General features: G+C 50.2%; 1 protein-coding gene across 1 annotated transcript; it reads left to right on the plus strand.

Annotated features, from left to right (window-relative positions):
- The first annotated feature begins 134 nt into the window (after positions 1-134).
- On the plus strand, positions 135-13,971 carry LOC142063125 (uncharacterized). Its single transcript, XM_075106499.1, has 11 exons — positions 135-182; positions 3,807-4,199; positions 5,127-6,581; positions 7,426-7,518; positions 8,107-8,211; positions 8,894-9,003; positions 9,942-10,136; positions 11,387-11,549; positions 12,399-12,564; positions 12,743-12,837; positions 13,466-13,971. Exons 2-11 carry the CDS (start codon positions 4,043-4,045, stop codon positions 13,549-13,551), a joined length of 2,625 nt encoding a protein of 874 aa, XP_074962600.1. The 5' UTR covers positions 135-182; positions 3,807-4,042; the 3' UTR covers positions 13,552-13,971.
- Positions 13,972-15,490: the final 1,519 nt, after the last annotated feature.

Below are 15,490 nucleotides of genomic sequence, written 5' to 3' on the forward strand. Positions count from 1 at the left end.
ATAAAAAAAAGGTTTAGGACAATAACTGACAAAGTTCAAGGGAATTCTTGTCCCAGGTGCCAATGTGTGAAGCAACTGCCCTCAGGCTCCTCCTACAGAGGAGGACTATAAAACTGGTACTTACCAGGAAATGAGAGGGACAAGAGCATCCTCCCATTGAGCTGATGGTACCTCAGAACCAGGTAATCCAAGCTGCAGAGGGAGAAGCGTGGCATTGGTGGTTTTCTTTGATGCTTTTCTTGAATACAAGCAGTGTTTTGTCATTTGGCTGAATCTTTTCATAGCTCTCCTTCTTCTAAATATTCGGCTCTGCAATGTTGCCTGCCGTGTGCTGCTGGTTCAATGAAATGTTAGTGCAGACGTGAGCTCTGTAGCTTCCAGGAGGCATCGGGACCCTCTGCTCCCAAATGAATGTTTGGACTTTGGGGGAATGTCATGGCTTTTTGCTTTGTCCAAGAGTGAAACCTGGGGACATTTAACATGCTGCATATTATTTTGTGCAGAATAACAGCCTGGTGTGATACATCTTGCATTTAAAAGCAGCCTGAACTCTCTACTAAATCCTAGGCAGACCCTTGATCACTGTGACCACAGCAATGCATCTCAGGCAACTTCGTGCTGTTTTTCACCAGAGGAAAGTCATGGTTGTGATATTTATTCCAGCTGTGTAGCGTTGCTGTGCACTGTTAATCTCGCTGCATGCTTATCCAAAAAGAATTGCATTTCATTCTCTTAACATCTTATCATGAGAGACACGGTATTTTCTCAGAGCTATATAAACATTTGTTATCATTAATAAGGTGGGATGGAAAAACTAATTGCAAAAAGCCACTGGGGAATAAGGGTCTGAAAATTTAACATGTTGGTATTTACATATGTGTCCCATGGCATGGTAAGCCTCGCTCCAAGCTCCTGTGGAGGCAACGTCCATACACCTGCATATTCCCATTACTATTAGTCAAAGTAAAGCAGCACAGGCAGCAGATGTCAGCGCAAAGTAGATGCACACAGTGATGTCTGCAAAGGCCAGGTATAACAGCACGATGGAAAGAGGGTGCAGAGGGGAATGACCTTTTCTGGAGGGGGTGAAGGGAAGTTATTGCGAGCAAGGCGGCAAGTAAAGGCGAAGGTGTTCAGAGGCTGCAGCGCAGCTGGCATGGTCCACGTGGGCACGGCTCAGAGGTCATGCTGAGGGGAGAAGAGCCAGGATGGAGGGAGGACCACACAAGCCATTTCTGCAAACCCCAGGCTGAAGAACATCGGGGCAAGCCGGAAAAGGCATGAAGACGGGGGAGGCTGGGTGAGAGAGGGGAAGGCTTTGGCTTTGCCCTCGCTGTACGAGGGATTTGTGCAAGGAAAGGATCACCTCGGGCTGCCCCATCTGTTCGGTAGAGCCAGCTCTCCGAAAGGCCCGGCAGTGCCCCGGCTCTCCAGGTGCCTCCACACCGCAGGGAGGTCTCCATCCTCACAGTTTCCTGGGCAGTGGCTGTGCTGGCTGGTACCTCGTGTGTACAGAGAGCTGCTAACCCCACAGGGTAGAAAGGGACTTTCCGCTCGCTCCTCTGCCTCCACGCTGCCCCGCGTTGCCTACGTTATCTCTGCCCAAAGAGCTGCTTTGCACCAGTCCCAGCTGAGCCGCCCAGCCTGCAGACCACAGCAAAGGTCAGGCTCACCGGGAGGGAGCCTCCTTACTGCGTTGCACAGAGTGGGGAGCAGAGGTGTCACGTTATCGGTTTGCTGTAGTGCATGTGGACAAACAGGTCCTCACGGAGTGCCAGAGGCAGCAGCCGTATCAAACGGGTAGTGACAGCAGCAATGAGTGGTTTTATCCTAGGGACAAACAAGGCTCGGGCATATTTTGAACAGAAAACACCTCTGAGTATTTCCATGCAGATCCTCGTTTCTTCAGGTCTTGGTGCAGCCCATGGTGCTGCTACTCCTGAGAGAACAAGGAGAGGGGATTAATTACTAGATGTGCCCTTATGTCGCGTGAAAATACAGGAGGGTAGGCGACGCACGAATGCTGAAACGGTTTTAGGATGGAGAGCACGAGTCTGTGTTTGCGGTGCACGGGGGGTGCTGTGGGTAGGTGTGAGCAGAGGAGGTCTGCAGCTTTTTCCAACCCCAAAAACTCCTCCCAAGGGCAGCTCCTTAGTCCTCCTCCTTTTCCATATCTTGGTCTAAATCCTCTCACATCCTTTCCCTTTACACCTCCGTAGCCCAATTTGGCATATTCTGGTATTTCTTTTCCCGGCTTCTCAGACATCCCGTGACGGGCTGCACTGCAAGCGGAGGGAACTGGCCCTATTAGTTGTGTCTTGACATCCTTCACAAAGCCAGGCTGTATGTCACAGGTTCTAAAACCACAAGCACAGCTGCTTATGCAGGAACCACCAACAAAGTGAGCCTTGGCGAACTGAAAACCACTTCTGTGAGTCAAGCAGCCACATGGCCAGCCCATCTTCCTCCAGAAAACCCATCTCGTCTTCCTCCAGAGACCGACTCAAAACAGGGGCTTGTTGCAGCGTGCCTAGAAAGCCACTGTCTGAGCTATTTCAGAGTGAAACATCTGGAGGAACTTAATATTGTGGCCGTCCTCCAAGTAGAACCACTTAAACCAAACCACTTATTTTTATCTGAATGTCATCTAAAAACAAAAAAAGGGAGACGTCATGAACTCCACAGGTAGCTGCTCAGCTCTTCCTCAGGGCGCGTTGTCTCTAGGGCCTCCTTCACGTCAGTAGTTTATACAATGCTCGACGATAAAAGAGACTGTTCCTCCCGTGGAACTGTGATTTGGTGCATCTCTGTTTCTGGATGAAAAAAATCTAACCTTTAGCGCAATGAAATAATTGAATGAATTAATTGTCCTCCGAGGTTCACTTGAAAGTTTTTACCCTTTACACGTTTCCTGAGAGTTTGAGTTGCTGAATCAGTTCAGAGCTGTCAGGACTCAATTCATCATTCATTGTCCGTCTCTGTGAAAATTACGTCCTTCAGAATAAATGGAGAGAAGGAAAACACGGGGGTTTTAATGGAACAAGAGCCCAGAGGCCATTGATGTTTGCAAAATGTATATCTCTGCCCAGGAATAGTGTGTCTTTAAGAGTAGAGACTGGGATTTAGGTTCATTAATATTCACAAAACTACTTCTTCTTTGGGTGGTGCTCCTTCACTCCTCCTCGCTTCCCATATCAATAGCAGTGCCGCATGCTTTCCTTTCTTTCCAAAAGGCTTTTTGGAATGGCTGAGAACAGAATACATCACTTTCTCCTTTTCCAATCCCTTTAGGTCATAAAATGTTCTAAAAATACCAAAATAACAAGAACATTGCTGTTTTATTTTCATCTTTGTTTCCTAACAAAAACCTCCAGAGAGCAAACTCCCGCTCATGGTACCCAGGAGTGCAGAGGAATGGAAATGTGGGGGCTGCCTGCAAATAGACGAGTTAATGGTAGAAATATGAAGGGTTTGAAAATAGACTATTTAGTCACTAGGGTTTCAAGAAAGGGATGGAGCTGGAAAATTCCATCTGGAAGGGAGACTGTGTTTGAGTGCGTCGTGCCTGCCTGTTTGTCTCTAACAGTGGATAAGAAATGTCCTGGAATGGCTCAAAAATACCTTGTGGGTTTCGTCTGAATGTTTGTTCGTTTGTGTTAGGCTATTCATTCCTCTCCATCTCCAGCAGCCTGGAGAAGAGGGGGCAGGAACCATCACCACCACCTGCAGCGCTTTGGGGCACCGAAACATGTTTTTGCCAGAAATCTTTGTAGCCTAAATAGGTTGTGTGTGTTTTTTCTGGATAGGCCTCCGGAAAATAGGCACCTAAAGTTCTGCTTTGAATCAAGCCTTTGTCTGGAGCAACGAGCGGGGAGGCACTATGGAAACACCTGAGCCTGTCACCAGCTTCTCCCTCCTTGGAGCAGGGGCACGGCTCTGAAGGCTGGCTGAGCGCCCCAGCCAAAGCAGCGCTGGTCTAGACGCCGACGACGCTGAGGTTGTGGGGGCGACCGCCGACACTCTTGTTTTGTCTGGAAGGGCCATGGCGAGCGCGGCGGGTTTCGCGGCCGTCTTTTACAGCGAGCCGGCGGTGCTGGGGCTCCTCGCGAATGTGGTCAGCGCCTTCCTCCTCTGCCTGCAGAACTTCACCGTGGCGCACACCGGCCTCAGGCCCCTGGGAGCAGAGGACATCCTCGCAGGTGGGTGATGCTGCCCGTCGGGGCTGCTGGTCAGAGGTGAACTTTCCCTGAGGGCACCAGGCAGGGTGGACTCTCTTCAAGAATCATCCCCATGGGCCAATGGAGAGCATTGGTGGGACAGGTGGGGAAATGTGGGCTTTCTCCTGTGTACAGAAGGCCTGTGTGCTCCCTAGGACGCTGCTCCTCCTTCCCCAGCAACTCTGCCAGGAATCTGGTCCAAACCTTTCGTGTGCCATTCCCCTACCTTCATAGGCCCAAGCCACTCCTGGACCTGCTCACCATACGGGGCGTACCAAGGGGCTCAGTGGCCAGACACCAAGGCTCAACACAGAATCATAGAATCATTAAGGTTGGAAAAGACCTCTAGGATCATCAAGTCCAACCACCAGCCCAACACCCCCAGGCCTCCTAAACCATATCCCCAAGGGCCACGTCTATAAGGTTTTTGAACCCCCTAGGGCTGCTGACCCCCCCACCTCTCTGGGCAGCCTGGGCCAGGGCCTGACCCCTCTGGCAGGGAAGGCATTTTCCCTCATCTCCAACCTAAACCTCCCCTGACACAGCCTGAGGCCGTTCCCTCTCGTCCCGTCACTGGTGACTTGGGAGCAGAGACCAACCCCCCCCTCACTCCAGCCCCTCTCAGGCAGCTGCAGAGAGCGAGAAGGGCTCCCCTCAGCCCCCTCTTCTCCAGGCTAAACCCCCCCAGCTCCCTCAGCCGCCCCCCAGCACACTTGTGCTCCAGACCCTTCAGAAATTTTTCATAAAGGTGGGAAGAGAGGGGAAAGCAGAGGCCATAGGGCTGGTCACAAGGAGGCTGTGGGACCTGCTGCGGGGTATCCCCCAGAGCTTAAAGATGCAGCACTGCTTCCTGCAACTCAAGCCTTTTTGTGGCTTGCTTCCTACCTGACCTCTTCATGTGTCTCTCAGGTGTCCACCTCATCCTGATTGGAGGCTTTGTCCAGCTCCTGGCAGGATTTCTTGCCTTCCGGAAGTACGACCACCTCGGAGGTGCAGCCTTCCTCACCTTCTCCGCTCTGTGGAGCAGCTACGGGGCTACACGCATCATTGCGGCCGCTTACCCTCCCTTGCAGAACATAACACTGCCCTCGGGGAATGCCAGCCACCTCCTGCCCGGTGGCATGGCCCACCTCTCTGCCAGCCAAAGTGCGGTGGCTGGGCTGGTGGCCTACATCTCCATTTCCTTTATCCTCTCCTTCTGCTCAGCCACAGTGAACTACATCATGCCCTTCATATTCGGGGCCATCGCACTCGCCCTGGTGTTTGAAGCAGTGGCACTGTTTGGCCAGTGGGCCCTAGTAGTGTCAGGCGTCATTGAGCTTGTCATTGTTACGTGCGGGCTGTACGGAGCCGTGGCTCTCCTGTTCAAGGGCATCACACAACGGTACGTCCTTCCAGGCTTTGGGCATCCTCTCTTCAATGTCTTGCTACTGGGGTCAGCACAGAAGCGGTCTTCCAAGGCCATTGGGGAAGAAAAGAAGAAGAATACAAAGTATGCCGAGCCTATGGCCCTAGGCAACATCTGTGACACTGTCTCTCCCTTTTTATTTGCCTTTTACTTCTTTGGGTACATGAAGACCTTCTGCGTTGGAGCAGCGTGGATATCCATCATTTCCAGCTGCCAGCTGCTCTCCAGCTTCTACAGTTACCTGAGAGGTGATGTCTACTACACTACCAAGTTCGGTGTCCACAGCCTCTACTGGCTGGTGATGTCTTGGGAAGAGTTTACACTCACCACTTTCCTTGGGCTGCCCGAGGCTCAGGAAAGCAGGCTGGGAATGTTTGGAGGGTGGTTCTTCCTGGCCGTTGCCTGCATGCTCTTTCTGATGTCGACCCACAAAGATACCCTGGAGATGTTGCAAAATGCCTCCTTCATCATCCTCACAACTGCCTCCATCCATCAGATCCCAGTGCCAGGCGCTTACCTGTTCCTCGGGGCTGCCTGCAGCCTTTGCACTGCTCTCTCGATGTACGCCACTTTTGCCAGCCTTATCAACTCCATCGGGGAGAAGGTTTTGATTCCAGTTGGCGTCCAGGCTATGTCCAGCTCAACTCTTCAAACCACACTGATGGCCGCCAAAACCTGCTTCACCAGGTCCAAGAATTCCCCAAATGGCACCAGCGCTGAAGTGCCAGATGCCTTGTTCTACATCTGCAACGGCCTGGCTGCGGTCTCTGCCATCCAGGGTAGTTTCAGTGACCCTGGCAGACAGCAACTGTCCATACCCTCCGTGCTCATCCCAGGAGCCTTAATGCAGCTGTATGTCTGCAGGATCCAGGTTCAAGGAGGGAGAAGGTTTGGTTGCATTCTTCCATTCTGCTATGCTGCCTTCTGGGGAGCATGGACCTGGCTCCGCTTTGCAGGTAATGCAAGGTCAGGGTTCCTGTTTTGCTTACTCAAAAAAAAAAAAAAAAGGATATTTTTAGGAAATCTCAGATTGCTTTCTCCAACAAAATTCCTCCTTCCAGGAGATTCCGTGACACCAGGTTTGCCAATATTCCTCCTTGTAAAAAGATAATGACCAAACATCCCAGCTTGTACTCATGTAATTGATTGCCATTGCTGCAGTCACTTGGTACTCTCACAGCTACAGGAGTCTAAGTTGTGCCTGCAACTCCAGCTGAGGTCAAGATTTCCCTGCTAAACTATTGTGAGACAGCAGTCAGACTGTCTCCGGGCTGTCATCTCAGAATAACAGTTCAGGAAATGCTTTTCAGCCAGTGGAAGACTCCAGGTTATGGGTTTATCCTTCAGAAGCCTGGAGCAAGTCGTCTTAGTTGGTCGTAGCCATGAAAGATCTCAGAATGATGAGCCTGGGCTTTAGAAAGCCTTATTTAGGTCCAGGTGGGAAGCATGTTCATACAGCCTCCATGCCAGGTCCTATTAAAATGGGCACCTGTGGGGAAAGTTAAAGCTCTTTCTTAAGAGGTATGGCAAGAAGCTATCAATGTTTTCAGCCAGACCCTTGTTTATTACAAGCTGGAGGTAAAAATCGTCAGCTTTTTTGGATAACCATCACCAGTTCTTCAGTAATACCTCAAATGCTTCGCAGTGCAGGGGCAACGGGTTTCTATGTGGTAAATTTTCTTTATAGTGGCCACCATCAATTAGTTGGCATTGCAGTCATTGTAACTGCAGACGTGCCATCCTTCTGTTGCGCTGCACTTAATGGTTTCCTCACATCCAAATCTGCTGGTCCTATTTCAGGCCACTTGGTGAACATCGGTGCGGGGAACAGTGAAGGATTCACCGCTGGCTCTATTGCCTTTCTGGTGCTTAATGCTTTTTTAATTCTTTTAGGTAAGTCTCAGTACCATATGTGACTGTTTATTGAGGAGGTTTTGGGGTCAGATCGTTAACGGCAGCTGTGGTCACTCTGTGGTGGAGGTGCACAAGCGAGGGAGTCTCGGCTCGCTCTGTCACTCCTGTTAAGCAAGAACTGAAATGTTTTGCCCGCAGCCAGTAACAGAAGCTGAGTTGGGCTTAGAAGAAACAGACATAAGGGAACGGAAGAACATTTCAAAGAAAATAAAAGGTTCAAATAAGGTGAAAGTGTTAGACGGACTGGGCTTCTGGCATATATCCACAGTCACCCTCCAGCCCAGCTGCTGTAAATCAGAATCTTCTTGGCTGCCCAAGAAGTGTTTTCCATGTGAGCACAGTGTACTGGCAGATCAGGGGGTTGGCAGCTTGTCTCGTGAAAGCTGAGGGCTGAACCAACCATAGCCGTCCCTCCCTGATCCTCCATGAACAGGGAAGCCAGATCATGGACTGCTCAGTTTAATCAAGTAAGATTAAGTCGATTTAGGAACTCTTCTGCTGTTTCACATACATTTTTACGGGCCGTTCTCCAATGTGACTCCCTCTTGTTTCTATTTCTTTCAACAGCTTCCTCTTTTAACGTGGTGCTTCTCTGCATGACCCTTGCAATGGAGCTCTTGACTATTTGTTTTCTGCTCTTTACATTGGAGAACCTCCCTTTGCCATTTGAAAGTGAGTTTTTGGTGAACTTGGTCCTCAAACCTTCACCCACAGAGTGCAGTGAGTGGGCCCCCGGTTAGGGAGCAATGTTCTGCACAAGGTGACAAACTCCATGTGCAAAATGCTAGCGGAGGAGTGCGTCGTCTCTCCCTAGAAGACGGGTGTGCGTGCAAGCTACCGACGCTGAGTCTTTTGCCTCCAAGACTGGAGGAGGAAACCTTTCCTCGTATTAGCCCCAGGTCCTTGAGCTTTCTGATAAACATTTAGGCGTGGCTGATACTGCTGAATCAAGACAACTTCCTGAGGTTCTGTACAGTCCTGCTTTCTAGTAGCTGTTCAGCGAGCTAAGATTTGGGATGAACTAATCATGCCATCGATGTGAATGGCTGTAGTTCTGTTGAAGCTTTGGTTTTGCAGCAAGTAAGAATTTTATTTGTAATTACATAGAGTGTTTTAGCAAGATGCTTTGTAGAAGGTTTTCCACCACGAAAAAAAAAAAAAAAGACATATGGCAAAAGATGTACAGGTAGGCACGGCTGGAAACGCCTTAATTTTTAGACCCACAAATATGGGGGACTGCAAATGTTGCATGACAGGAAAGACCAAAGTAATGCTGGGAAGCCATGAGACCCAGAAGAAAATAAAGTTTTGTCATCATCCTGCCTGCCTTTGACTGTCTGGGTTTTTTTTCCAGTTGTGATGCTAAGCATCTGCAGCATCATCTGCTTCTACGGAGCAACAGCATCACTGGCAAACAGCATGTTTGGAAAGGATCTCATGATGATGGGACCCCCTCTGCTCACAGTAAGAGATTTTCTGCATGATGGTGTAGCTTCTCTGGTCAGGAGAGATATCCTGGGGTCTTCGGTCTTACCTAGGGGAGTTCAAGTCTCCACTGAATGTCCTTCCTTTGAATCCTTAGTGCCATTTGAAATCCCAGTCACAGCATTTCTGTAGGGAGCTATGAGCTGAAAACGAGCTCCCTTCCATTACAAATAACATGTATGGAAACCCGGAGAAAGGGCAGGGACATTTACAAAACTCCTACCTCGCTCCAGAACGCCCGTCTCCATGGTCCGGTGGAGTTAGCCGTCTCCAAGCCAAGAACTGGTGACAGACTGAAGTTTTTAATGCCATAACCTTGGCGCCAGGGAAGGAGGGGGTTACACGTCTCCCAAAATGCACAGCAAGGGCTCCCCACTGTATCTGTTAACTTCAAACTTCTATTGTCTTGTACGTCTGACCAAGGCAGCCCCACCTAACTGGGTGACTGATCTGACAGCTCTAATTCCTGCTGCAGAGAAACATTTTCATTAAATCAGCACTTCTGACCATGTAGTGACAAAACACTCGAAACTTGATCTTACTCAAGTTCCTCTGGATTTAAGATTCCATAGCAGTTTCCTTAGGTCCTTTTGGAGAGCAGTTATTTCTCCAGGAAGCAGTCACCGTGCTGGGTGGGATTCATCTCCTGTAATTTTAGGCATCAGCAGTTGAAATGTCCGCACCTGAGCTAGTGTCTTTGAATTTAGTACTGGGGCAGAAGCAATAACTTCTGCCTTGTAATTCATCTCACCTACTTCAGGTGAAGCATCCCTAGAAGTGCTGCCTCTGCCCTTTGACTATCATGGGAACATGGCACAGTGAGATGCCTGTATTTGGGTGGACTGAACCCTACCCTGCGTTTCATATATTTGCTTATTCCCACTGTAACGGATTTGTTGCCTCCTGACTATTGCCAGTTTGAGAGCTCTAAGAAGGACACCGAAGATCCTCCACCCTGCGTCTGCCCCAAGTCCCACTGCACGAGCGGCTTGAGGACCATTGCTGACTTGCTGAACACAGGGGCGGTGTGTGGGGTCCCGACAGACACTGTGTACGCTTTGGCAGCCTCCTGCAAACACCCTCAAGCCATCGAGAAGGTCTACAGAATCAAGGTGTGAATATAAGGCTGTCGCCTTGTTACCTGCGTCCCGCTTGTGCCCTATAGATGAGTTATGTGCAGAAGCAGAAATGGGAGCCCCCTGTTTCAAGTTGTGCTAAGACTCAGAATTTGACCGTGGATAGAGTTTATGAGCAGCCACACCAAAACGTCACGGACCATTTTCTGAGCTGAGCAACCTGGAGTAAATCACCCTGTGCTCTGGGCATCGGGCACGGGGAATTAGACAGCTCCGTCCCGCTTCGCTGCGGGAGGGGGGCAAAGCACAAACCCAAACTGGAGCAGCCCCGACGCTTGTCACGAGTGGGTGCAAACCTGTATTTGTCCTCTCTGTCTCACGAAGTGCTGAATCAGAATCCCGGGTCCAAATTTCTCCAGACTTTTGGAGACATTCAGTGCTGGAATCAGACCCAAAGTTTGCACCTTCAGTACAACTTTTGCAGCCTGGCCCCGTCTATTCTCCATGAGGCAATTTCCTGGCTAGCCTGGAGAAATAAGCATAACAGACTATCTCAGCTGGCACTTAGTGCGAACATCAGCAACAAAGGCAGTCTTTTCTGTCCTGCTCTGGTGCCAATGCTAACCTTCCCTGTCGATGAGATAATATAAACAGAATGTAAATACATGCCCAGTTCCTTAGTCATTTGGCCCCGCTGAAACTGATGTCAGTTGAGGACTGAAATGACACCGCTTCGCGAGCTCTTTTTGTTTTCCTTCCATATCACTGTTCATTTTACAGCAAGCTTATTTCAAAGCACTGACAAACTGAAGATGTGGTCATGTAGATGGTGGTTTACAGGGGATTAGGCTCTCCTTCCATTATCCTGTCATGAACTGGTGGGTTTGACCATGATTTATGCCAGCATAAGTTAGAAGAAAATCAGGCCTCTGGTGTATCAGATGTTAAAAGCACCGATAACGAGCAGAGCATCGCCATGCCTCCACTGGTTGTGTCTAAAGCAGGGGATTTGGATGCATCCTGCCAGGATCCCAAGAGCAGACCACTGTTGTCTCTCTTCTTTAATTTGCACATGTAGATCTGAGCTGTGGCATCAATCGCAGCGCGCGGTTCCCTCCTGTGCTTAGCATTTCGTGCAACGACAGCATCTTGCTTGCTTGGAGCTCCTGGTCCCTGGGAAGCACACAGACTAGGATTCCAGTGGGTTTTGATCTTCTCAACAGAAACTTTCTCCCTTCATGTATTTTTTCCCTTCCTCTCTCCCTGTTTTTTTTTTTTTTTTGCAGGACAGGCCTCAAGAGAAGCCCATCTGCATCTTTATTTCAAACCTGGACCAGTTGCGAGCAGCCGCTCCCCCCATCAGCCCGCTGCTTTGGGAATTCATGGAAAATGTTTACCCTGGTGGCATTGGCTGCATTATCAAGAAAGGAGAGTGGCTGAAGAAGTTAGGTGAGATGAACAGGACAGCCATTCTCTCCCTCTTTCATGCTTTCAACGCAGCAGGTCTGCAATCCACACACCCTTTTGGATGTTAATAGGGAGAGATTCTGTTCATTTTGTCCTGAGAAATCACCTCCGGAGCTCTTACAAGCCTTGGAAAATGTTTAGTGGAGGGTGTTAATGAGCTGTAATGACTCATTAACAGTGTGAGCCAGTGTGATGGCTTCTTTAACTCAGTCAGACTCAAGGAAGGGAGGCTCATCAGCCTGGGAGGGTCACCTCTTTCAAGCCCATAGCTGTTAGCTTGGAATGAGCAGCCCCTGGGTGGAGCACCAAGGACAGACGAGCGGTCCCAGCGGGGAGGAGAGGGTTCCTATGGGCATCCCTTCTCGTCACCTCTTCCTTCCTACCGTATGGACAAAGTCAAAACACTGAGAGCAGCAGGATGATTCACACTCAAACCTGGCTTCTGCGAATCAATGAGAATATTAAAGACTGAAGAAACCGTAGGAGTTACGCATGCTTGACAGGCAGACGTCTGTGACGGAGGGTGGGAGGGTAGGCAATGGTCACAACAAGTTAGACTCTGTGATATAGGTAGATCCTATGTCCATGAAGGCAGCTACGTTGATCTTCAGCCATTAATCTTTTCCTTTCGCAATTAGAGCCAAATTCCTACATCTGCTCTTGTGGATTTCTGACCAAGAAACTTTTCTGAAACTATGAAAAGAGACTTGCAGTTTTGTCTGGGGAGCGGAGCAGGGGCACTTGCAAAGGAAGCAGGAGGTCTCCCCCTGATGCTGTGCCAGGTATTGTGCCAGTCTTGCCTCTGCCCACGTCCTCTGTCTGTCTTTAAAGGGGTAGGAGCAGGCTACAGCAGAGTGGGAACTCAAGACAGTATCATGATCCGAGTCCCTGACCTGACTGTCCTGGTGCACCTCATTGACATGACGGGACCCTTGGCGATCACCTCAGCTAATCCCAGCGGGGAGGTTGACAGCACACACCACGACATGGTCATCTCGTGAGTACTCTGTTCACTGGCACTTCTATAGCAGTGCAAACCACCTGTCAGACGGGTGGCCAGCAGGTTTAAGTGGTGTAGAGATCACGATTTGACGCCCTGCGTTGAGGGGAGCTTCAGCACAATATAATATGAAGCACTGTGTAGTTTTAGTGTTGTTTTTTTTTTTCCCCTACAGACGTCTTGGCCATAAGCTGGAGGGTGTTCTCTGTGATGGAGAATCTGATGAGGTGGTGGCATCAACTGTGGTCAACTGCACGAAGATTGATGAAAGTGAGTGTGAGAACCACCCTTTCCATGTCAGCAGTTGCGTTTTCCTGGGCTGTTTCCATTCCTTTCAATAGTATCAATCTGGCAGCACAGTGTGCTCCAAAAGTAATGATTCTTGAGTGCCTGGACATTTGCAAACATGTTGATGAGGAGGAACAAACAAAAGATGTCCTTGGAGGACTTGTGTGTTGACAGAGAACAAGGCAGTGAGGAGAAACGTGGTTGTGCAAGCAAAATCTGCCTCATAAGAGCAGAAATGCTTCAAGCGGGAGGGTGGATGCTTCCGAAAGGAAGGGTGTGTACTCCTTGTAGGCCACCAGAACGAAGGTGTTACAGGAGCTCATCCACGATGATGTAACAGCACAAGCTGAGGTGTCGTCAGCTGGGTCTGGGTTGGCATTCGAGTGGGATTCTTTAGTGAAAAACTAAACTCGAACAAAGTGCGGGGTCGGTGTTGGTGGGGGTTTTTGCTTCCTGACGAAGTTTCTGGTCCTTTTGCCACACAGCTTTATTATTTGCCTGTCCTGAGCATTGGGATGGCTTTACTGCTCCAGGATGGTCCCTTAAAACCCTATCCCCATCTTTCAACCTTTGGGGATTACCCTAACTCTCTCTTTCTTCCTCCGGGAAGGTGGCATCACCATCGTGAGGGAAGGCTGCATACCAGCAGGCAAGGTGATGCAGATATTTGAGAGCGTGAAGAACAGAGCAGTCTGAAACTGAAGGAAACTTTCCCCGACCAAAGGAACAGCGTCTCGCCTCACTAAAAGCCACGAGGCATCCCATGCCTCACTGGAGCACGCGGCCTTGAGAAAGCCATACCTTCTCTAATCAAGCACTTACCTCCTTGGGAAAGAGCAGAACTCCCCCACCCAGAGCCTCTCCTGGGAGCTTTCTGCGGCCATTTATTGTTTATCTCCAGTAAGTGCCTGAAACCGCTGGGATACCTGCCCACAGAGCGCCAGCAGGATCACGAGCTGATGCTTTATTGCAGGAATTCCCAGAGTGCCCGTGTTTCCTAATTGCCTTGAACCGTGAATGTCATGCCTGCTCGTGTATCCCCTTCCACAACACTCAGATCTGTGTACTTTAAACTGCTGAAATCCACTAAATAAATCCTCTTTTTGGAACATAAGGAAAAGGCTTTGAGTTTCATTTGGTTTGCACCGAGCTATTCATCCTCCAAAAATTGCAAGGCTCCATGGTTAAACATTAGAGGAAGGAATAAATATTGGAAGGTGCAATTCTGTCAGAGGGCGTACAGCAAGTCACTCCCCCCTCCCCGCGGTCCTTCTCTGGCATCTTCACAGCCGTTCCCTGCTTGCCCAGGGGAGCCCCCAGCCGCTCTCGGGGCGCCCAGCTCCTCGCAGCGTGCAGAGGCTGACGCGAGTCCAAGGCCGAGCCGGGAGGTGCAGAGGGTCGGGCGGCCCCCGCTGCACTGCCTCGGGATGCGGCCTGGAGCGGAGGGAGTTTCTGCCAAGAGCAGAGAACAGAACTTTCCTCTCCCCCAAAGCAAATAAGACCCAGGGGGAGTCAGGGGCGAGGGAAATTCACTTTTAATAAAGACAAACCTCAACCAAGGAAACAATGAGTTAGGGCCCAACGGCAAGAGGCTGGCTTCAAAACACCGAGATGGGCATTACAGATTTGGAGGTTTTCTGTAATGTTTTTTCCTGTACTGGAGGCAGTGTCCAAGTGGCAGATCTCTGCCAGTTCTCTACAGCTGTTCCTTCTCCTCCCTCCTGCTCTGGGCAGGGAGATGACTCCCTGGTCCCAGCCACAGTACCACCTCCCACCACCCAAGAGACAAGCCCCTTCCCTTTTCTTATTTCTTATTGCGTTGGAGCATCTTTCTGTCTTGCTCATGGACTTCTCCCTCAAGCCACATCCCCCCTCTACATCCCCGGGCAGGCGCTCGCTCCCTCCCAGCTCACCCGACACTTCTCTGGGACCTGAGCAGCCAAACCTGGGAGCTTTTGGGGCTGGATCCCTCCCACGCTTCATTACTAACACGTAAACAGTAACTCCAGTTTTAACCGTGCTCAGCTTGCTTTGGCACTGGGATTGTTGTCCATCTGGTCCTCCACGAGGTGCAGCCTGCTATTTAGTTTGCACTCAGAAGTCACCAAAAATAGCAGCTTTTACTCTGGCTCCAGGTGACGGATGTTGTTTCATTCAAGCAGCTCCCCAAACTCCCAATTAAAAACCCTTGGCAGCCATTCCTCAGGCCTGAACACAGGCTCCCCTTCACCCTGCAGCCTTCTGACCCTGCAAACCCACTTGCACCCTCCGCTCCCGGGCTGAGGGCTGTCACTGTTCGCTCCGCTCGGGTGCAGCTAGGTATTCCCAGCCTCCTGTGGTTTCCCAGCCTGTGCCAGCATCTGTAAATGGAATTAAGTCATGCTCCCCTCCCTGCACATACCTTATGACAGCTAAACAAGCCTCCGCACACACTGGCCCCTTCTCTCGCGCACAAGTGTGTACTCTGCCTCCCGGAGCCATTGGCCAGGGCGGCACCTATACGACGAGTTTATGTGTCAAGAGCCCCTGTTCCTCCCTGGAGGTTAAAATCGGCTCCCTCCTCTTGCTGTAGGTGGACGGCACGTCCCCCATCACCTCTGCAAAGTGCTGTCCCTCCTCCCCTGCCAGCCGGGCA

The sequence above is a fragment of the Phalacrocorax aristotelis genome, chromosome 11, assembly GCF_949628215.1.
Source record: "Phalacrocorax aristotelis chromosome 11, bGulAri2.1, whole genome shotgun sequence".
Classification (NCBI taxonomy): Eukaryota; Metazoa; Chordata; class Aves; order Suliformes; family Phalacrocoracidae; genus Phalacrocorax; species Phalacrocorax aristotelis.

Bases quoted from the DNA above. Each gene is read 5' to 3' on its own strand.
- LOC142063125 (XM_075106499.1), top strand. From the start codon at position 4,043: ATGGCGAGCGCGGCGGGTTTCGCGGCCGTCTTTTACAGCGAGCCGGCG. The intron at 9,004-9,941 runs GTAAGAGATTTT...GACTATTGCCAG, and splicing joins TGGGACCCCCTCTGCTCACA to TTTGAGAGCTCTAAGAAGGA. The intron at 12,565-12,742 runs GTGAGTACTCTG...TTTCCCCTACAG, and splicing joins CACCACGACATGGTCATCTC to ACGTCTTGGCCATAAGCTGG.